The 22,001-nt window shown below is 43.6% G+C and overlaps 1 protein-coding gene across 1 annotated transcript in view; it reads left to right on the forward strand.

Annotated features, from left to right (window-relative positions):
- Positions 1-22,001, forward strand: part of KIAA0513 (KIAA0513 ortholog) — a 162,058-nt gene that overhangs the window by 130,938 nt on the left and 9,119 nt on the right. The window contains exons 6-10 of the mRNA XM_033940708.1: positions 4,651-4,864; positions 5,316-5,347; positions 5,821-5,896; positions 7,441-7,518; positions 19,004-19,084. Of these exons, the coding sequence (XP_033796599.1) occupies positions 4,651-4,864; positions 5,316-5,347; positions 5,821-5,896; positions 7,441-7,518; positions 19,004-19,084 (481 nt within the window). The remainder of the gene's footprint in view (positions 1-4,650; positions 4,865-5,315; positions 5,348-5,820; positions 5,897-7,440; positions 7,519-19,003; positions 19,085-22,001) is intronic.

Consider the following 22,001-nt stretch of genomic DNA (forward strand, 5'->3'; position numbering starts at 1 on the left):
AAGTCTAGTTAATACAGGTAACTTCCATCTGCTTGTCTGTTCAAATGCAGTAACCAGTGTGTTTTGTTTCCAGCGATGGAGTCGGCTAAAATTAACTCAATGTTTTATTTAAAAAATATTGTGGCCAACAGCAAAAATCCTAATTTCTGCCCTGTTTACTTTTGCAACTTGTATTCTTTGCTTTCGGTAGCAATTCTGCACAGCCAAGATTGCAGTTGCTTCTACTTCCATGGGATCCTTCTGAATCAATGGTTTCCAACCCAATCCTCCGAGACCACTTGGCCAGTCTGATTTTTTTGGGATATCCACAATGAATATGCATGAAATTTATTAGCATGCAAATATCTCTCATGCATATTCATTGTGGATATCCTGAAAATCCATCTTGCCAGATGGTTCCTGAGGACTAGGCTGGAAACCACAGTAAATAACGCTGCTGCTCCATTCCTTTTCTTACATGTCAAGATGTATTGGGATTATGGTCTGCAGAACTACAGGAAGCATGGCAGTCTCGGTCTGCCTCCCCTTCCTCTTTCTCCAGGGCTTCACCTGGTCCTGTCCTGCTTTCTAGGGCTTCCCAGGTATTGAAACTTAGTTTGTCAAAATGCGCCACCTTGTGGCTGAAAGAGCTCTTACAAACAAGAACTGCAGCTTTTGTGCTTGTTTCCTGAGTGAGAAGGTGCTAGAATGTGTGTTTGGGGGAAGCGTGTGACAAAGTAATTGGAGAGATGGAGACGGGGTAGTATTTTTCATTTCCCAGGCACCATATCTTTCTAACACAACTGATTAAGTACACTGACTCTTATTTATGTAATTTTTTGCTGCTGGAGTGGGAGAGTATTCCAGTACAACTTGATTGAGTTATGGCACTATGATCCCTCATTAACAACAATCTATTTTTTGTGACCCAAATTAGAGACACATGTACAGAATCTCACTTAGGCAGATTTTTGGCATTTACATTTAGGTATGTAATCAGCCCCTGCTCGTTAGTGCCCACTTGATAGAATTTCGCCACAAGCGATGCTGTGAATGCTTTCTCTGCAGCACTCCGGTCTTGGCCAACAAACAAAAGACCTGAACTGGCTATGAAATTACACAGGAGTGCTTTTGAAGCAGGAGTAAATGTTTTTTTCACTCAATATATAGTTAAGCTGTAGAAGTCTTTGTCAGAAGAAGTGGTAAGAGCACTTAATGCTGCTAGGTTTAAAAACAATTCCTGGATGAAAAGTCCATAAAGCGTTATTAAGGTAGACCTGGAGAAAGTCACTTTCTGCCTATCCCTGAGCTTAAGTAATATGGAATCATTCTTTTTTTTTTTCTCAAATTCTTTATTTATTTTTCCATCTTACATCAAGTACACAATATTACATCAATTAAAACTTATATACATCACTTGAATTTCTTTCTAATATTATCTTAAATACATACATTTATACTCTTCCCACAAATATTTTAATCAAAAATATGTTATAAATATTATATTCTTATCTCTTGATTAAACCTTTAAATGGAATCATTCTACTTTTTGGGATTCTGCCGGGTGTTTGTAACCTGGACTGGCCACTATTAGAAACAGGATTCTGGGCTGACCCAATGTGGTAAGTCTTATGTTTAAGGGCATGACTAGGTCCATCCTGTCAGTGTTGTGACAATATATTACATTTTTAAACTAGAGCTGCATTTTGATTAAAACTTTTAATCATGAATAATTTAATGATTTAAAAAAATTTAATTGTGTTTAATCACACAAGTACCGGTAATATATATTTCCAACTGCAGTTCCTTGTGATTCTGGGCAAGTCACTTTAACCCTCCATAGCCCTAGGCACAAAATAAGTACTAGTATGTAATATGTAAACTGCTTTGACTATAGCCACAGAAAGGTGGCATATGTAATCCCACCCTCCTTGCCTTCCATAAAGAACTACTCATCTCCCCCCTCCTCCCTCCAGATCCAACCTCTTCATTTCTCTTCCTTCCATCCCTCTTCTCTTCCAGGTCTATCATCCCTTTCTCTCCTATGATCCATTATCTATCTCTCTCTCTTCCTTTCCTCCTCTCCACCCCCATGAGCAGTGACACATATTGGTGAACTACATCAAGCTTTTCTTGTGGCTGCTGAAGTTCCTCACTAAAGAGTTGTGCAGGGGCAGAAATCAAACCTGTGCCCGCAAGTAATCTCTTCTGTCTCTGCCCATCCCCATAAACTTCAGAAGTAGTTATTTAATTATGCTACTGAATTAGAGGCTCTGGTAGAGACCCATTTACAAATAAGCAAAGACACTTTATTAATTTGGAAATATTAATTAGAAAGAATACATGCTTTTTAAATGGGTCTCTGCCAGAGACAGGCAGCAATAACGTCCATAAGCCACTGATGCTGGTACCTCAATGGCTCGAGGATGCTGCCAGCAACTGCCATGCTTGGTAGAAGGGAGTTCCAACTACCTTTGGAGAAAATCGTCAGTTGGTGATGCTACAGCAAGGGTCAGCAAATACTTCAACACTGGAGAAATAAAAACAGAAATGCATTTCCTTTTCTATTGAACACAATTCAAAAACATCTGCTATATACAGCTGTACATTTCCCAAAACATTTCGGTCAATAAATTCCTTTTTTTTACCTTTGTTGTCTGGAGATTTATTTTTCTATCAAGTTGGTTCCAGTTTCTCTTTTCTGCTTTCCTCCTGTCTTCTGCAAATTCTTCAAGCAGTTTCTGTCCATTAGTTCCTCCTACCATGGTCCTTTATTTCTCACTCTCTCTTCCCTCTCTCCTATGGTATAGCATCCTCACTCCTTTCTGTCCTGGATCCAATATCCCCCCCCCCCCTTTTCACAGCATTCTTCCTCTCTCTCCTCCACCCCCATGTGCAGTGTTATCCTCTCTTTCACTGTCTACAATCTATCTCTCCCTCATTCCCTTCCTTTGCTGCAAAGAGAGTAAGGAAAGAGAGAGAGAGAGAAAGGGATCCAGATCCAGGGTGCATCTTTCCCACCCCTTCTGCTGCCATGTCCAACATTTCTCCCTCTTATATCTCCTAGACCCTGTGCAGCATCTTCTGTCCCTGCCCTCCAGCCCCATGCCCAACATTTTCCCTTTTATCACCCCTCTCCAACACCATGCTGCACCTTTCCATCCATTCCTTCTACTACCATGTCCAACATTCTTCTCTCTTGCATCCCTTTTCATCTGTCCCACTGTTCCTTCTCCACCACCACATCCAACATTTCTACCTCTCATCTGTCTTCCCCATTCATCTCTACCTCACTCCCCTCCCATTACCATGCCCAACAACTCTCCTTTTTGTTCCTTTCCCTCTTCCTCACACACCCATACCCAATAATTCTCCCTTTTCTATTCCCTCCCTCACCTTAGCATCTTTCCCTCCCTCCCTCCTTCTCTCCTATGTTCCAAGTTTATTCCCTCACCTTCTGTATCCCAACGTGCTCCCTTCATTCTGTGTAGTTTGTGCCCCCTTCCTCCAATGTGCCCCACCCCGCGGAAGCTTTCCCTCTGATGCTTCTCTGATGTCAGAGGGAATGCTTCTGGTCAGCCATGGGCAGCATGTTGGAACTGTTGCCTGCAGCTTTGTGAAAAAACATGTGTGGCTGCCTTGAAGGAAGGAGGAGGAGGAGGCTGCCAGAAGACAGGTACCACGGGAGCCCTGCAAGAGGTGCTTCCATCCCTGTGACCCCGGGGGGGGGGGGGGGGTGGATTCCTGTTGGCCCTGTACCCATGCAACTCTCTACTCTTCACCTTGACCAATAGCTTCTACTGGTGGTCCCTCAAGTTTGTGGGTCTGCAGCTCACTTCCCTCTCTCTACCCATCGTCACTCCACAGAGTTTTTTTGGTTTTCTCTGGATTTTCTTCTGTGTGGCTATTTTGGGGTCAATTCCTTTTTTTTTTTTGCTTGACGTCTCCACCTCCACTCTCACTGGTCTACCTTAAAAGTGGTCTTCTATTTCAAGTTTATTAAGGCTTGATATACCACTTTTCATTGCCAAAGCGGTTTACAACATTGCATATTTAAAAAAATTTTAAAACAACAGAATTGTAGACAAATGTAAATACATAGGTAGACAAGTTTTGTGAACAACATCACACATAAGAGGGCAAAGGGAAGGGTTACATTGCTAAAATAAAAAGGAGGTAGGGAAGGGAAAAGCAAAAGATCTAGGTCTCGTATGCAGCAGCGGCAGTCTTGCATATACAGTATGTTGCCTGCTCTGGGGCTTTCCCTCTGGTCTGTCCTGCCTTGGAAGGAAAGCTTTAGAACAGGTTGCAGGCAGGAAATGTTTAGTGCTCCTTTTGCCATAGAGCAACGGAAGACCACTTTTCAGATAGTGTGGTATGGAATGGCTGATGATGCTGAATTGTGGGTGAGGAGAAGGATACTGGACAGGGGATGGGAGTGGAAGAGATGTTTGGATGAGATAGGAGATGCTACATTAATCACAGAGTTAACCATGATTAACTTATAATCCTATTTTAAACATGAAGAAAAGACATCCATGTATTGTGGAGAACTCAAAATTCCTCCCCACGAAAAAAAAAAAGGTAAAAGACATTTCTCTTTGCAGTTGTATTCTGATCAGACGAAGCAATGAATGTCCTTACCATCTGCTGACTGTAACTTCCTTGCAGGGAAAACACATCCCCCACCTGCAGAGTCTAAGCCCAAGCTGGTGGGAACAGGCAGCATCGATGCCTACCTGAAGTCTGCTAACAGCTGGTTGGCAGAGAAGAAAGACATTGCAGAGCGACTCCTGAAGAACACTTCAACTAAGACGGAAAACATGAAGGGCTTCTTTGGTGGGCTGGAGACCAAGCTGAAAGGGCCACTTGCCAAGAAGAGCGAGTTAGTACTGAAAAATATGTGCATGGATTAGGAAGGGGTTTAATGATTTTACAATCAATTTATCTTGCTTTAATCATGTCCCCTTCTCTCATTATGACTACATTTCTTATTCTCCCAAAGGTCTTGGGATTTGATTAGTAGATCAGCCCAAACCAGTTGGGATTTTCTGCCGCTGTTATGTTCCAATTCATATTTGCATTCCAAATATTGGGAGGTCTTCAATTATTTGCATAAACCTGAAAAAAATCCAGGTTGTTAAACATATATATATATATATATATATTTGAATAAGGATTAAGCGCTCATTCTCTCATTTTCTAAGTAAATGTGAGTCAAATGTTAACAGAAGTGAGCATGGAGGAAAGGAAATAGGACAGGGGAAGTTTAGCTGCAGTTGTGGGTGGGTTGTCTTTGGCCATCTCGTTATAACCACAGCTTTTATTTGTTTTAGGGATGGTGAAAACCAGTTCAAAGATCAGCCCGGTAAGCTTCTCCCGTTGCCCCCTGTGTTGTATTTCTGATGGGCTCTCTTGGTTTGCCTGAATTCCTAGATCTGCTCAAAGGCTTCCTGGGAATCTGACTGGCTTTGCCCTATGCTATAAGGAAGAACTAAGCACAATACCGCTGTGGTGTAATTCAGCCAGGTCCATGCACATGCAGGCGACCATACCAAACGCCAGCAGTTCCCATAGACTCTTATGAATATGGATTGTCTGGTGTGCAGCCTCCTCTTCCTGTGCTCCAGAGGTATCTGTGCTTTCAGCCCTCTGATCCCCACCTGAGGTCTCCTGAAATGGAGGCCTGAGGTGATGTGATCGCAGGCACATTCCTGCAGCCACATCATTGATAGTTTTCTTGCTTATCAGCCTTGTATTTCCATGACTGCCATTCTAGCTCTGCATACCTCTGTCCCTTCATCTTCCTGAACTCTCACACTTCACTTCTGTTTTCCTTAGTAACACCACAGAGTCCTAAGGACAAGCGAGGGGAGAAGATTTACCTTTACATGCACCTGAAGCAGCAGCCGATCTGGTAATGCTGAGCCTCGTGCAGGAATAGACTACAGCTAGTGGGGATTTGGGAGAGAGGGGCTTGTTTATTCTTAACTGAGATACCTGTTGTTGGTCCCTTGAAAAGTTTGTTGGAATGACGACCTTATAAAATCATGTCACTTTAGGCCCCCCCCCCCCTCCAGTTCATTCAGATTTGTGTCATAATCCTTGGCCAACAAAAAAATCCACCTTCAAAACTACAATAATTCATACATTCAGTCATTCAATAGTATATCAAAATATTAAATACATTACTCATATGATCAATTAAATCCACATACATCCATTCATATACAAAATATTTTAATAATCTCAATATAATCTTCAATAATCATAAATAATCCACATATACATCCACATTCTCAAACCCTAAAAAAGCAAAGGAGTCCAGAAGTTCATACTATTAACATGTTCACACCAGTCATTTCAACAATAATAACTTATCTTGGATGGAGCCAAAGTACAGCTCAAACACAGCTAGTTCATCTTCCAAAAGTTATGGTCCACCCAGATATAAGGAACAAACTGGAATCCTTATCTTGAATTCATCCGTTGAAGTGCAAAATAATCCCAAAGTCACCACAGTAAAAACGTGTAGGTGTAGGTGCAAGTGCAAAAATCCAATGAAGCAATCCACAAAGCTTTCAGCGCCCTCCCCGACACGAGCCATGTTTCGATCTTAATCTTTGTCAAGAGGAAGAGTAACACTGTCAATTATAACTGCAGCAGTAGTAGAATGGCCACGACGGCTTGCTCTGAGATAAGAAGCTTCAATCAGCAGATGAGCAAACTGCCTTTTCCTCTGTCCTCCTTCACAAAAGCTGTGAGGCAAGGCAGCTAGGTAGACACCGCTTTCTTACTGGAAGAGGTTTTCTCTCTTCTCAGAAATAATCCTTGGCCCACATGTTTCAAATGCTCTTGATCAGTGTTTCTCAACTCGGTCCTGGAGCACCCCTTTGCTAGTCAGGGTTTCAGGATATTCACAATGAATACGCATGAAAGACATTTGCATATAATGAAGGCAGTGTATGCAAATCAAGTTTATGCATGTTCATTATGGATGTCTTGAAAACCTGACTGGCAAGGGGGTACCTGAGAAACACTGCTCTTGACAACCTGACAAGTAGAATCCCCAATTGGCTATCAAGCACATTGTGATGTCAGTGGCCATTTTCAAAGCTGATCTGCCATTGGTTAATGGTCATAACCATGTATAAATTTCTGTACCAAAGGAAGAAATCAGACATCCTAAAATGTTCCGGAATCTCCTTGTGTCTTCCTGTTTTAGTGCCCTGGGGTTTTATTTTTAGGATTTATTTACTGCCTTTTTGAAGAAATTCACCCAAGGCAGAAGACAATATTCAAAGAACAGTACACATTTGCTTGTATTTATGGTATGCACAGCTCTCCTTGTTAGCAGTAGCTTCCCAGTGTGCTTTGATTGTAAAGCCCTGAGCCCAGATTTGTGACTGTGTTAAATTTCGTGACAGGAGGGTGACTCTTTTTTGGTTTTCTTTTATTCAGGCACAGCCTCAGGTTCTGGAATGCGGCTTTCTTTGATGCTGTGCATTGTGAGAGGAGAAAGAGGTCCCCTACTACAAGGTAGGCAGATAGGCAAAGGCCTGACATAGCTCACAGACGAAAACCCATTCTCTTAACATAGCACCAAAGGAGAAAATATTGCAGTGAAGAAAAATAGATCAGCCATATCAAGAATTATATATGAGGCTTTTATTTTGTACTGATGAAGTGTGTTGTGCAGTGGTTAGAGATACAGCCTCAGCCCCCTAAGGTTGTGGGTTCAAACCTCACGTTGCTCCTTGAGACCTCAGGAAAGACACTTAATCCCCCCCCCATTGCCTTAGGTACATTATTAGATAAAGTATGCCAGGACAGACAGGGAAAAATGCTTGCGTACCTGAATGTAAACCACTTACTATGTGGTATATAAATACTTAACTAAATAAAATCAGAAAATTTGTTTATATGATTAGCAAAAGCTATCAGCACTGAAATTGAAGCTATGGCATCATCAGAGCCGGCTTCTTGCCTTCCTGTTCACAGCCAACTGGTTTTAGCATGATACAAAAACTCATACCTCCTGCAAGAATAGATGCTCTGATAGAAAGGGTGGCCAATGGAGAATGTACTTTGGTCTGCATGAGGACTCTAACCATGTAAAAATCACACAAACACCTGTACTATACAAAGAAGAAAATTTAGTAACTGGGTTCTCAGTTCTACACCTACACTCAAATAAAAAAAGGTTTGAAACAAATTACTTCTAACCTTTCAAGGGGTATAAGAACGATTTGATATGTTTAATTAACTGGTTTAAATCAGTATGAGGAGTTAGCAGTTTAATTCTGGATTCTGTAAGCCAGGCCTGCCCAAGTCCGGTTCTGCCAAGTCAGGTTTTCAGGATATCCACAATGAACATGCGTGAGAGAGATTTGCATAGCAAGAAGGCAGTGCAGGCAAATCTCTCTCATGGGATATCCTGAAAACCTGGCTTGCCAGTAGATCTCGAGGACCGGACTTGGGCAGCCCTGCTGTAAGCCATGAAATTAGCAGGAGCAAATTTGTCACTCTGGTGACCTATGAGTGTCCTTCAGAAATTAATCAGATGCACCTTGGGGCATTACCATCCAGCAACTGCAGCTGCCAGATTTCCTTTCCATGGTTCTGCATTTTCAGCTCCTGGGAATCTTTGTGTAACATATTTGAGATGTTAAGACAATTCTTGAGAGCTCCCAATAATGATCAATTTGTGCGGTCCAGCGGATCTCCTGCTGTCCTCACCAGTAGTGCTTGACAGCAGGGCAGCAAGAAGCAGAGTTTGTTCATATATTTCTGTAGATACATAAGTGTTAAAGTTGACAGATTACAGGAAGTACTTCCATACTGAAATAAAAGTTTAAATAGTTGTTAGGATTTAGTATCCCAAACCAAATACATCAGAGTTACAGAAAATCAGATGGCATGTGTGAGTTTGGTAGATTTTATTTCAACATGGTATTACAGATGTCAGCCAATAGTTTGCCAATATGGACTCGGTTGGTTTATAGGATGAACCAGCTTCTTGGTACCAACCTGACAAACTGTGGCTTATGGTTACTGGATTAAACGACATATTGTGGAAGTCTTAATTCTGATGTGATGCGTATAGAAAATGGTCCTTCTCTTACAGTGGCTTAGCGGGGGTGAACAGTGCCCTCTCCCGGCCCCCCCCTGCCTTTATCTTTGGCACAAGCAGCCACAAACTTGCTTTGGCGCTCTCTGACATCACTTTCTAGGTGCAGATCCCAGAAGTGATATAGAGAGAGAGCCGAAGCCGACACTAGGAGCAAGTTGGTGGCTGCTCGCATCATAGTTAAAAAGATACAGGGGAAGGGAAGGGGTATGGAGAGCAGGAGGGAAGAGCATGGTCTTGGCGGAATGCACCCCCCCTTACCACTGTTCTCCCAGCCATATAAAAATATTTTGTGAGCGTCAGAAGGGAGTGTTGGTACAGAGAGTACAGCCCTTGGGAAGGTTTAGAAATATGCTTTTTAAATTTCTCTCTGTCTTGGCTATCTGTTCTCTCATCTGTGTTTTCTCTTCTCATCTATAATAACCTTGCATGACTTCTAACATTTAACCTTTGTCCACCCTGTTTTTGCTGCTGCTCCAGAGGGAATGGTGGAGAGGAAGAGGAAATGAGGTCTGTCTCGCTATCTTTCCTTCTTATGTTTTACAATACATATACTTATTGCTGGGAAGAGAGGTTCAAGAATGCCATAGTGGTGGGTCCTCCCCAGTGCCAACAGCACACAATTCCTTATGGATGGGTTAAGCACCCCAACTTGCAAGCTGCTTGCAGAAGACATCAATCATTGTCTCTCTGGGCAGTGCCCTCTCTCCTCAGTTTTAACTCTGCAAGCAAGTTGAGATTTCTTTTCATCTGCTCTGTACTAGATTTTTTTAATTTTTGGCTCTTAATCCAATCTTTTATCAAGGCTTCCCTGTGTTAAGATGTTCCCAGTAGTCCTGGGACAGCCATGCCTAGTAGGTCAGACGTCGGGATCTGTAGTCTGGCCAGTCTGTATAACACTTGAGAGCTCAGGGTCAGTCTTCTGGAATTGGTGTTCGCCCCTGCGGAGTCAAGTGCTGGAGCTCAGGCTGATTTGACCCTGCGATTGGCTGGGAGGCTTGGCAGAGGTCAGCTGCAAACCCCCCTTCCCCAAAGAATTATGGGGAAGAGTGAGGGGTCGAGAGTTTCAGGTTTAGAAGTCTAGATCCCTTCGTTTTATTTGGGAAAGCCCTGAAAACTTTCTTGTTTACTAAACACTTTGGAAACTAAGCTATTCTAGATTACATTCTTCTTCCCTATTTATGTACTATACTTACATTATTGTAAACCGAGTCGAGCACCTTTTGGGTTGAAGACCCGGTCTATATATTGTTTTAGTTTAGTTTTTGGAACCTGAATAAAAGTCAGCCCAAAGAGACAAGCCGCTGGAGCCACCTTTTGTTTGTCTGAGACAGAAATCCCTTTTCCATTTCCAGCTGCAGTGAGAAGCTGGTGCAGGCACAGCACATGGCAGATCTGTGAGTACGGCTCAATACTGTCTATGGGAAAATAGAGGTAGGTCTGAATTCAGCAAAACTAAGGATTTCTAAGGGTGTTCTAAGGATCCCCCCACCTCTAAAATCCTATTTTCAGTAATTTTGCTCTTTTAGTTTTGTTCCCATGGGCTTTTTTTGGCACTAAAACGCTACTGCAGCAGCCATCTTAGATTTCCCAATTTTATTTTAAAAGCCTCCTGCCTCAAATTGCCTCAATTTTGGTGGAAATAAATTATTATGAACTCCTCAGGTGATTTAGACCTCATATCATGCCAGTTTTGCACTGGATGGTCGGCTGAGGAGCATCCTTGTTCAGGATGCTGCGTGACATGCAAGGGGAGGCAGAAGCCATAGGCTTAACCCCTTCTGGTCATTCAGTGGGTCAGGGGTGGCAGAAGGCTCAAGATCTGGGCCTTAAAGCCCTGTTAGAGCCTCTAAGCTGCAACTCAGGGTTGCTTGCAAAACACTTTTGTGCAGTTGCCCCTGAATCTGAAAGGAGACGTAGTAGACTGACAGAGGTTCCAGGTCAGGTCTTGCAATTATTTCCTCCACCTAAGGTGGATTCTCTGTGTAAAAGTTTCTAAGAGAACTTCTCTGCCTAGTAAAAGAGGAGTGATCCTAAAGAATACTCAGGATTGCAAAGTGGACTTAGTCCTCAAGAGGCAGTTTGAGGCCTTAGCTTTAGGCTTTTAAGCTGTGTCAGCAGCGGCTTTCTTGAGATGTGGGCCTGCCATAGAAGAGCTCCCGCAACTGGCTCTTGCTCAGCAGCATATACCTAGAAGTCAGCCTCCAGGATCCCCCACATAGGAGGGAAATTTTCAGAGTTCTGAGAGATTTGGGCTCAGATTTCTTTAGACCAATGGGTCCTGGGCTCCTTTCGAGAAGGATACAAACTCAAATTCTGTCGGTCCCTCAGGAATGTTGTTTTTTTGGTTTTTTTTTTTAATTCTCCACTAGGAAGACTGGAAAAAGCAGCAAAGGGTTAGGGTCAAAGTAACTGCACAACGGCTGTTACAAATTGGAGCCATAGAGCCGGTACCAGACGCAGGCTCAAGCTCAGACAGATACTCTATATATTTCAGCGTGTCCCAGAAAGACTCAGAAGACTGGAGACCAATTCTGGATCTCAAGGCAGTCAGTGTAGCATTGAAGGTTCCCAGGTTCCAGATGGAATCATTGCCTTGGTAGGTCCAGGTGATTTTGTAGCCTCACTAGACTTGACAAAGTTTTACTTTCATATCCCTATCTTCCCAGATCACAGGAGGTTCTCCAGTTCTATGTGCTACAGAGCCATTTTCAGTTCTCAGCGCTGCTGTTCGCGGTAATGATGGTGGTGGTAGCAATGCATCTATGCAAAGCAGGCATCCAAGTTCATCTGTACTTGGACAATTGGCTGATCAGAGCGCCGTCCCTGATGCATGTCGCAAGGTGATGTCTGAGGTAGTCCAGCTCCTAAAGGAACTGGGGTGGATTATAAATTTCAAAAAGAGCCACTTGGAGCCACCTCAAAATCCAGAGTATTTGGGGAATCGGTTCAACATAGTAGAGAGCTGAGGTTTTCTGCCAGAGCCACGCAAACTGAAGCGCAGTAACCAGATCTTAGAAATCTTGGCAGGGCCAACGCCTAAGGCATGGCATTTCCTGCAGGTACTAGATTCCATGGTAACGACTATAGAGATGTTTCTGTGGACAAGAGCCACCTGCATCCCCTATAGAGCTCACTACTAGCGCACTGGTCACCTCAGAAGGACTCTCTCCAATCATAGTTAGCCTGGACAGCAGAAGAGTGTCAGTCTACAGTGGTGGCTCCAGTCGGAGTCATTATCCAGAGGTGATCCTGATGACTGATGTCAGTCTATACGCTTGGAGGAGGGTGTCTTTGCGAGGGTTATCCCATACAAGGGCTTTTGTTGCCCTCATGGAGGGCATGGTCGATCAACAGGCTAGAGTTGAGAACCATTTGGTTGTCTCTGGTTCTTCCAAGTGAGGCTGCAAGGCAAAACAGTCAGGGTCTTTTTAAACACTGCTACAGCCTTGGCGTATATCAACAGATGAGGAGAAACTAAGTGTGCTCCACTGCAGGTGGAGGTTCAACTACTACATCTGGAGTGGACAATGTTCAAGCCAGTTACTGCGGACCCTGGATCCAGGGGAGTGGTTCTTGTCCCAGAGAATGTCCAGCTACATTGTAAAACATTGGGAGCGGTCTACTTTCGATCTCATGGCTTCAGCGAACAACAGGAAAGCCTCTCACTTCAGTCAAAGTTCCAAGCCCAGAAACAATGGCATAGACACTCTAGTGCACCCATAGCCAGTGATGGGGCTATTGTAGGTGTACCCTCCATGACCAATGATAGGAAGGGTCCTTTGCAGGATAACGGCCTATCAAGAATCATTAGTCACTGTGGCCCTGGATTGGCTAAGTCGCCCTTGGTATGCAGATCTATTCCAGTTGCAGCAGGACAGTTGTCTCATATGATTGTTGCACCTTAGCCCATAGTCCTAGAGCTTCTAAAATGCTTTGGGCTTATGGCATGGCTTTTGAGCGCACAACCTTAAGAAGAACAGGTTGTTTGGATGTGGTTATCACAACTCTTTACAATCAGAGAAACCTAAGACTGTAGCTGCCTTTGTGAAAGTGTGGAATTCTTTCAGTTCTAGTGTAAGAAGTTGTTCGTCCCCTTCGGGCTACCATTTCCGAGGTGCTGTCATTTCAGCAGGACTGTTTAGAGACGGGCCTGGTGGCAGGATCTCTCAAGCTGGTCTTTACAGAGATCGAGTAGAGAGAAAATCTTTGGCCTCTCATCCAGATGTTCCCAGGTCTTGAAGAGAGCTCTCCAGCTCCGCCCTCTGGTATGGCGGTTGGTCTCTATGTGAAATCTCAACATTATATTATGGGCCCTCGCTAATGTGCTGTAAGAGCCGCTGTGAGAAGAACCTGTCATGGATCTTACTGTGAAAACATCATCTTGGTCGCAATCACTTTGGTTAGATAGGTGATGAAACTGCAGGTGTTATCTTACAGAGAACCTTTCCTGAGATTCATAGAGGCAGGGGTATCCTTGTGCACCATACCTTCCTTTCTGCTGAAGGTGGTTTTGGTGTTCCATGTCAATCAGGAAGTGCAGCTTTCTACCATTCAGCCCGTGGGCAAGATGAAACAGGACAGAGGATTGAAGTCGCTGGAGAGTAGTTCTAAGTTATCTTGCAGTGACAAATGAGTTCTCTCTGTCGGATCACCTATTTGTCTTGTCCAGTTCTAGCCATCAGGGAAGACCAGCCTCTAAATCTTTTATTTCCTCATGGATCCACATGACTGTTTCCTCGGAGTACGTTGGCTGTGGCAAACAGTCACCAATTACCATGAAAACTTGCTCTACCAGAAATGTGGCTTCCTCCTAGGCAGAGTCCAGGACAGTGCTGCCCATTGAAATTTGTCTACTCTCCATACCTTTACAAAATTTTACAGAATGGATGTGACTGTGCAAACAGACGGGGCATTCAGGTCCTCTGTGCTGGGTGGAGGCTCATCTGTCCTTCCCTAGACTCAAGGGACTGCTCTGGTACATCCCATCCATAAGGAATTATATACTGTTTGCACAGGAAAGGATTAGCTTCTACCTCAATAATCCTCTTTCCTGTAGAATGGCATATGATTCCTTAAGCCCTGCCCTGTCATATCTGTTATGCCTGCGTTGACTTATAGGCTAGGAAGAGTATCTAGTGGCTTGGCTTGAATCAGCCAAGGAAGAGAAACAGAGTCTTTCCAATACCATCATGTTAGTGCCAATATCAGTATCAGCACATTTTGTTTTGTTAGGAACTGTACAAGTGTTAGTGTCTGTTGCACACAGGTGGTTGCTTTCTCAACCATTATTTGTTGCCTATTGGGTACTTGTTTATTAACTCTTGTTTACTATTGCAGAGCATATTGACCTTATCTGGATCAGGGAATTCCTACAGCTCCCCCCCCATTTTGCATTTTCTCTCCTAGGGGTTCTCACTTGCTTTGGTATGGACTGAGGAGAAGGGGGAGCTGCCCTGAGTAACAAGGGGGTGGAGAGAAGAAAATGATTGATGTCTTCTGCAAGCAACTCACAAGTTAGGGTGCATAACTCATCCGTAAGGAATCATTTACTGTTTTGCAGGAAAGAGGATTATCGAGGTTAGAACCTAATTCTTGTCTCTCTGATATCAGGATTGTGGATTCACTCAGGTGTAGAGCAAGGCCAGGTAATGTCATTCTCAAACAGGCTGGGCAAACTCCTTATATATTCCACAAGGAACAAAGAGCAAGAATGAGGAGAGTCACCTCAGTCTTTATTATTCTGAAACCTCAACCTGTGTCTGAGGTCCTGTATCCCTTTACATCAGAACAAGGACAGTAATTGAAGTCTCTGAGAGAATCATTCAGTTTGCCTTCCAAACTTTCATCTATTCTGTTAATTTGGGGATGTGTTAAAGTACTGTATAGAAATTATATTACTTTTAAAAGTGGACTAACATGGCCACCACACCATTTTACTTGGGATGTGTTAAGAAATTATATGGCTTTAAACCAATCCTAAAGAGTTTGGGGCTAGCTCTTGAAGGGCCAATGTGTAACTGGAATGTGAGGCTAAATATCCTTCCTCTGATCTTCTGGCTTCTGGGAAAAGTGAATGAGGCAGCCTCGATCACAAACCTTGCCTCATTTAGAGAGATTACTCGTTTAGAGGGAATTTCCTCCTTATGGGCTGGTCCTGCTTAGAGGATGTTGGGGTTCTTTATTACTCTACATTGTCTTGTGTTATTCTTAATTCTAGCCTGCAAGTCAGTTCTGGTGAGTGTCTGCTGTCTAGAATCATTTTTCCCTTGGTAAATTTTGGATGGAAATGCACCTTTCTAATGAAAGTGGCTTAATTAACAATGTTTGTGTGTAACATGGCTGGAACTGTTACATAGCTCACATAGAAGCGTTACCTTGACACAGAAGAACAGGAGTAGCTCAGAGGGAACTATAACTTTTTTTTAATTAAATAAATGAGTGGAAATTGATTTGCTTCAAACGGTGTGAAAGTTGTATTTTGGAGGGTTGAAATTTGATTTGACCTCTTACTTAGGAAGGACTTCTGCATATTTTTCTTATTCTCTAACCAGCTTTACTTTTCTTCGTAAGTGGGTCTCAGCGTGATTCTTCCCGGCCAGGCCTCCACCTCACAGTGGCTTTCTTAGTGTAAGCTTTGCTTAAGCCAGTCCCCTTCAGCATTCATTTTGTGGGTGATTTGGTAGATCCGAGCATCCCCCTAAAGTAGTGGTTCTCAAGCCAGTCTTTGGGACATAGCTAGCTAGTCAGGTTTCCAGGATACCTTTGATGAATATGCATGAGAGAGATTTGCATGCAGTGAATGTAATGTATGCAAATTTATCTCATGCATATTTGTTGTGAGTATTCTCAAAAGCTGACAGACTGGGTTAGGAACCCCTGCCCTAAAGCATGAAGAAATACTTCCTTTATCTCACTTGTGTGGGAAAATAGAATGTCTAGTTGGGTTGAAAACATCTACCAGTCCAAGTATCACGAACCTAATGCAACATTGTTGTCTTAACTTTAATCAGTACGAAAAATCAAACAGAATCTTGTAGAGAGGGAAGTTCCTTGGGTGTGCTAGGTATAAGATGTTATCTGAGATGGATGAAGATACTTAGTACAGCTGGGTTTAAAAGGGGGTTTGGCCAAATTGTTGGAGGAAAAGTCCATAAATAGTTTAGCCAACATGTGAAAGCCATCACATATCCCTTGGGGTCAATATCGAGGAATAGATCTCTACTCTGGGATCTGCTGGGTCATTGTGGCCTCCATTGGAGACAGGTTGCTATGCTCTGCACACCCTTTGATAGCATGATTGCATCCTGTGCTCTTGAAACAATCCCCGGTACACAAAAAAGTAGTGCATTTAGAAGAGTTCTCAAACAGGACCCTCTGTGACTGAGTTCTCAATCAGTTAGAACTCTGGATGCTATCCTACAGATTAAAACTAAACCCGGACAAAACAAAATTCTTCCTAGCCTCCCCCAATGACAAAATCAAAGACTCCACAATCCAGGTGAAAGGTCTGGTCTTCCCCCTCGAACAAACATTAAAAATACTGGGAGTCACTCTAGACAAACATCTATCGCTAGAAAATCACACCGATCTCACTGTCAAGAAATGCTTCTCAGTGCTCTGGAAACTGCGCACCATAAAAAAATACTTTGAAGACTCCTCTTTCCGCCTATTGGTACAGTCCTCCGTGCTCAGTGTACTAGACTATTGCAATGTCATTTACTTGTGCTCCACAAAGAAAACCATGAGGAGACTAAAATTGATCCAGAACACTGCCGTCCGCCTCATTTTCGGCCTGAACAAATGGGACCACATCACGCCTTTCTACCACCAACTGCATTGGCTCCCTTTCGAATCCAGAGTCCTATTCAAATTCGCCTGCTTCTGCTACAAAACAGTTTTTGGCCTATTACCGAGTTACCTCAATCACCATTTCACTCTGAATCTCACCAACAAGAAATCCCGCAGAACCCAGCTGTTCGCCTTCCCATCCCTAAAATTATGCCACTTCAATAGATTTCTCAACAAAACCTTTGCTTACCAGGCGGCTAAGCTGAACCCTTGGCTTGCCCAAATGATACTCGAGGCCCCCTCTTACCTTAGTTTTAGAAAACTCCTCAAAACGCACCTCTTCCGTGAACAGGGCTCTTAATCCCATTTGCCACCGGCTTCTCCCCTTTCCCACTCTCCCCCCCCTCCACACTTGATCTCACGCTCGCTATCGCGTACCAACCCTACCTTCTGTCTTACCACTACCCCTGCTAAATCTCAGTTATAGTTTTCCCCTCGCCCCCCCCTCTTCATTGCCTGTAATTTTTTTGTTATAATTCTGTAATTTTGTCATTTTGTCAGTTCTGTAATTTTGTTACAATTCTGTAAATTTGTAATTTTGTCAAAATATTGTAAATCCGTGTATCACCGCGGACCGTAATTAATGAATGTGAACCGCCTAGAACTTTTTGGGTATGGCAGTATACAAGAATAAAATTATTATTATTATTATTATTATTATTATTCTCTAGGTAGGCGCAGTATGGTAGTATATAGAAGGCAACCCCCAAATGCTGAAAAGTACAGCATAGAGTGATAATACAGCTCGTTATGAAAGGGAACAAGCTGAGCAGGTCTGGTTTTTACCACATTGCATGCAGGGAAATGATTTCTGTAAGAAAACTAGGACTATGGTTCAGAAAGGAGAACCGTATCACTGCTTGCATGACCTAGCAAAGTCTCCCCCTTCTACTACTACTAATCACTTTTATAGCGCTGAAAGACATACACAGATATTTATAGAAGGTCCCTGCTCAGAAGAGCTTACAATCTAACTTGGACAGACAGAAACGACATATAGGGTTGGGGATGCAGAACCCAAGGTGAGAGGAGTCGAAAGCACTCTTGAACTGGTCCTATCTTTGGTCGCTATAAGCTTAACTGGCTCATGCTGGATATTGACTTAGCTGGTAAAGTTTATACCAACTAAGAGTAAACCGGATATTCAGTGCTGGTTACCGGAAACAGCCTCTCGCATTCTGAATATTGGCTGGACTGAATTAGAATCTTCAAAAAGGAGACTTTCTTCTTCAAAAAAATATCTCATTATGTGTAGAAGAAACTCTGACAGATAACCTTCTACATGAAGCGTTGTACAGCGGAGCATAGTCCATCAGGGAGTCATGAAGATAAATACTCCAAAAAGCTGAATGATATATACATACGTAAACAAGATTTTTATATATTTAAGTCTTGAACAAATAGTTGTTGATTGGAATCTTGCTTTGGGGCACAAAACATAGAGCTCTGATCACCTTAAGCACAGGACTGTGCTGCCAATGGATACTTCCTGTATATAAAATCCTGCAGGACAGAGGTGTGCAAAATCCAGAGAAATTCCTCACTACCTGTGTCTACCTAGGCTCCCAGGGCCTCCGTAGGATTCATGGGGCTAGGTGGCATGAATGAGTAAGCAGTGAAAGAAAGGTTGTTTAGGTATCCTGTAATTTGGACCCACACCAACAGGTCTGAAAACTAAGGCAGGGTGGGAAATAATGAAGATGGTGAAGTCCACCTAACCCAGTGGTCTCCAACTCAAACCCTTTGCAGGGCCACATTTTGGATTTGTAGGTACTCGGAGGGCCTCAGAAAAAATAGTTAATGATAATTTTGCATGAGGTAAAAACTCTTTATAGTTTATAAATCTTTCTTTTTGGCTAAGTCTTAATCATAATATTGTCATTTATAGCTAAAGAGACATATGATCAAGAAACTGTTTTATTTGACTTTTGTGATTATGATAAACATACCAAGGGCCTCAAATTAGTACCTGGCGGGCCGCATGTGGCCTCCCAGGTCGCGAGTTTGAGACCACTGTCCTAACCTGTTCTCTTTACATGGCAGGGAGAAGTGGTGCCACATGACTCAAGAGGAACGTGATGACAGCTTGAGGTTTAATGAGAACATTACATTTGGACAGCTTGGGTAAGCAATGGATAGAAGTGAGTCTCCTATTACTGAGAGAGCATCCCTTTAACATAAGGAATGCTGGAAGTTTGCCATACTTATCAGTGATGCAAAAGGAAATATCCATGAGATGTGTAAGACCAGTGTTCTTCAACCACTGGTCCATGGACCAGTGCCAGTCCACAGAAATTTCCTGCCAGTCCACAGGGTCGACACTTGCATCAGGCCCAAAACAGTGTTCTTCAACCGCCGGTCCACAGTGTGATCGATGTGGTGTTATCTTTGAGCCAGCTCCCTCTTCTTCACTGTAGCACCAGCAGTTCTCAGCAGGGTCCAGAGAATATAGCTCCAACTTGCAGCGATACATGTGAAACCTTTGTGTCTTGACATTAGGGAGGTAATTCTTCAAAAGGGATACCAAAAGTTAGGTGTCAAGAACAGGTGTAAATGACCAGAATGCCAACATATTTCTGGTGCAATGTGTCTAGGAATCCTGACTATAAGTTTTATAACCTTGGTCGTGAATTAATTGCAAAAGGATTTCATCTACATCTTTCAATTCCGCCTCCTTCCCCAGTGAGCTGTTTTGCCACCTTCTGTTTTTCCTTCTGCAAGTGAATTGAGAAGGTGTCTTTCTGATGTGCTCTACTTAATTTTATTATTTCAGGATTTTTATCCTTTTTTGTTGTTGTTGTTGCCAAAAGGACCCCATTCTGCTCTACCTGGGAGAGGACATAGACTCCCTGAGAGCAGTCTGCTGCTAATAGGGCAACCCTCAGGTGTACCTCTGTAGCCAGTCTGCACTAAAAGTTTTGGAGCACAGGCTTTTTGGCCCCAAGGAAGCTCCGTTGGGCCTAAGGGGATGCTGACTGCGGGTTTTTTTCCTTCTCACCTCATGGCGCGTCATCTAGTGGGGGTGTGAGGTCTCAGCCAGGCTTTGCCCAACTGGCAGCCCAGAGATCAAAATATTTGGACCCGTAGAATCTGTCCCGAGGCAGAAAGTCTTCTCCAATCTTTTCAGCTTCAATGAGGGCTGACACAGGCAGGCACCAGCAAGGCACAGTGAGTAGCTATTTTGAGAGTTTCTAGTACCAGAGACAATGTTCCCCACCTCCAAAAACCCCTTTGTACACCGCCTAGAAGGCTTGATTAGGCGGTATAAAAATTTTAAATAAACTTGAAACTTCCCTGAATATTTTGAACTTCAGATTAGTTTCCCCGGGCTGTTTTTGGTGCAAGATCACTGCCATGGTGGCCATCTTGGATTTTCCTGTTTTTATTTTAAAAGCTTCTGCCTCAAAACTCATCGATTTTGATTAAAATCAATAGGAATGGACTCCCCTCGCTGTTCTACCCCTATATCATGCCAGCTTTGTGCTGGAAGGCCAGCAGAGGATGCCAAAGGGCACATGAAGGAGGGGCGGAAGCCATGTGCTCATACTCCTCCAAGATCTCTAGGGCTGGGGAGCTGCAGGGGTCCAGATGTTGGAAAAAAATTCCCTTATGACGTCTCTAAATAGTGAAGTCGCTAAATTCAGGCATGTGGAAGCTATAGAGCCCAAGAGAGGCCTGTCTGAGTCCCTGCAGGGGTCCTCGGGGGTCATCTGTACAGGGGTTTTACCCCAGACTTTGTTAATCTCTAATGGAAAGCCTACTTAACATTTTGGGGGACCCCTTGTGTCACCTTTGAGCGCATCAGTGCTGGCACAAGGGGAGATTCCCCTTCAGAGTGCCCCCACACTGGGGAGGAGCCTGCCTCTGGTCAGCAAGACCAGCCAGAGAAGGACTGGGAAGACTGGAAGTCAGACTCCATGACTTTAGTGTCCCAGAGTGAGGCTTTGCTCCTGGAGGATTCAGGTTCTCTTATAGGGAACAGACGTCAAGAGGCAGTGGCTTCCCTTGACCATGGAAAGGAGCCCTCGGTACATTGAATTTTAAAGGCAAAAACTGTGCTGCATATTATTACAGACTCCCTGTGGGAGTTGAAACTGGAATCTCAGCTGCCGTTGGCCTCGCAGTACACAGTCATGAGTGGCACTAATTCTCAGACCACGTTTTTCCCCCGCACATTCAGACATCACTTCATTAATCATGGATCTGTGGGAGATCCAGGAGGATTACTTACGGGAGGCTAAGACTATGTCTCGGCTTTACCCCATGGCTCTTGAATTTCAACAGCTTTTTGTTCGTTCAAAAGTGGCTTCCATGGTTATTAGACATATCTCCTTACTTAGTGAAGGAGGCGTGATGTTAAATGATGTGTAGGATCGCAAGGTGGACGTGATCGTAAATAGGAAATTTGAGGCCCTGGCTTTGTGGATTAAAGCTGCAACAGAAGCCTCATTTGTGGTGTGGTATCATCAGTCTGGCATTCATAGAGCTGCAAACCATCTGGGGCTGATGGCAGTGCCCTTCTCCCGCCCTCTTCTCCATGCCCCCTTCCAGCGTGAGGAGCATCTTGAACTTTCTGCTTGTCATGTTGGCTCTCCCCCTGACATTACTTCCTAGGTACAGGACCTGGAAGTGACATCAGAGAGAGCTGACACCAATGCGGGCAGCGAGTTCGTGATACTGCTCGCACCAGGAAAAAGAGGTACGAGGGAAGGGGTGCCCACATGCAGCAGAGGGGGGCAGAGAAGAGGACAGGTGCCAGTGCCCCCACCAGGACAGAGCCTGGGGTGAATCGCCTCTCCTATGTCACTGTATGAAGTTAATTCCACTCACTCTTTATATTATGAGCGCTATACAGATACACATAGCAGTAAGACAGTCCCTGCTCTCTGGAGCTTACAGTTTAGTCAAGGTAGATAACAAGACAAGTAAGTGCTTGGGATGGCTCAGGGAACAAATTTAAACTCTCTCAATAATTGGGTAAAGCTGCAAAAACGGAATCTTTGTCCCACAAAACAATCTATGTAACAAAAAGTGGAAATGG

The sequence above is a fragment of the Geotrypetes seraphini genome, chromosome 4 (genome assembly GCF_902459505.1).
Source record: "Geotrypetes seraphini chromosome 4, aGeoSer1.1, whole genome shotgun sequence".
NCBI lineage: Eukaryota > Metazoa > Chordata > Amphibia > Gymnophiona > Dermophiidae > Geotrypetes > Geotrypetes seraphini.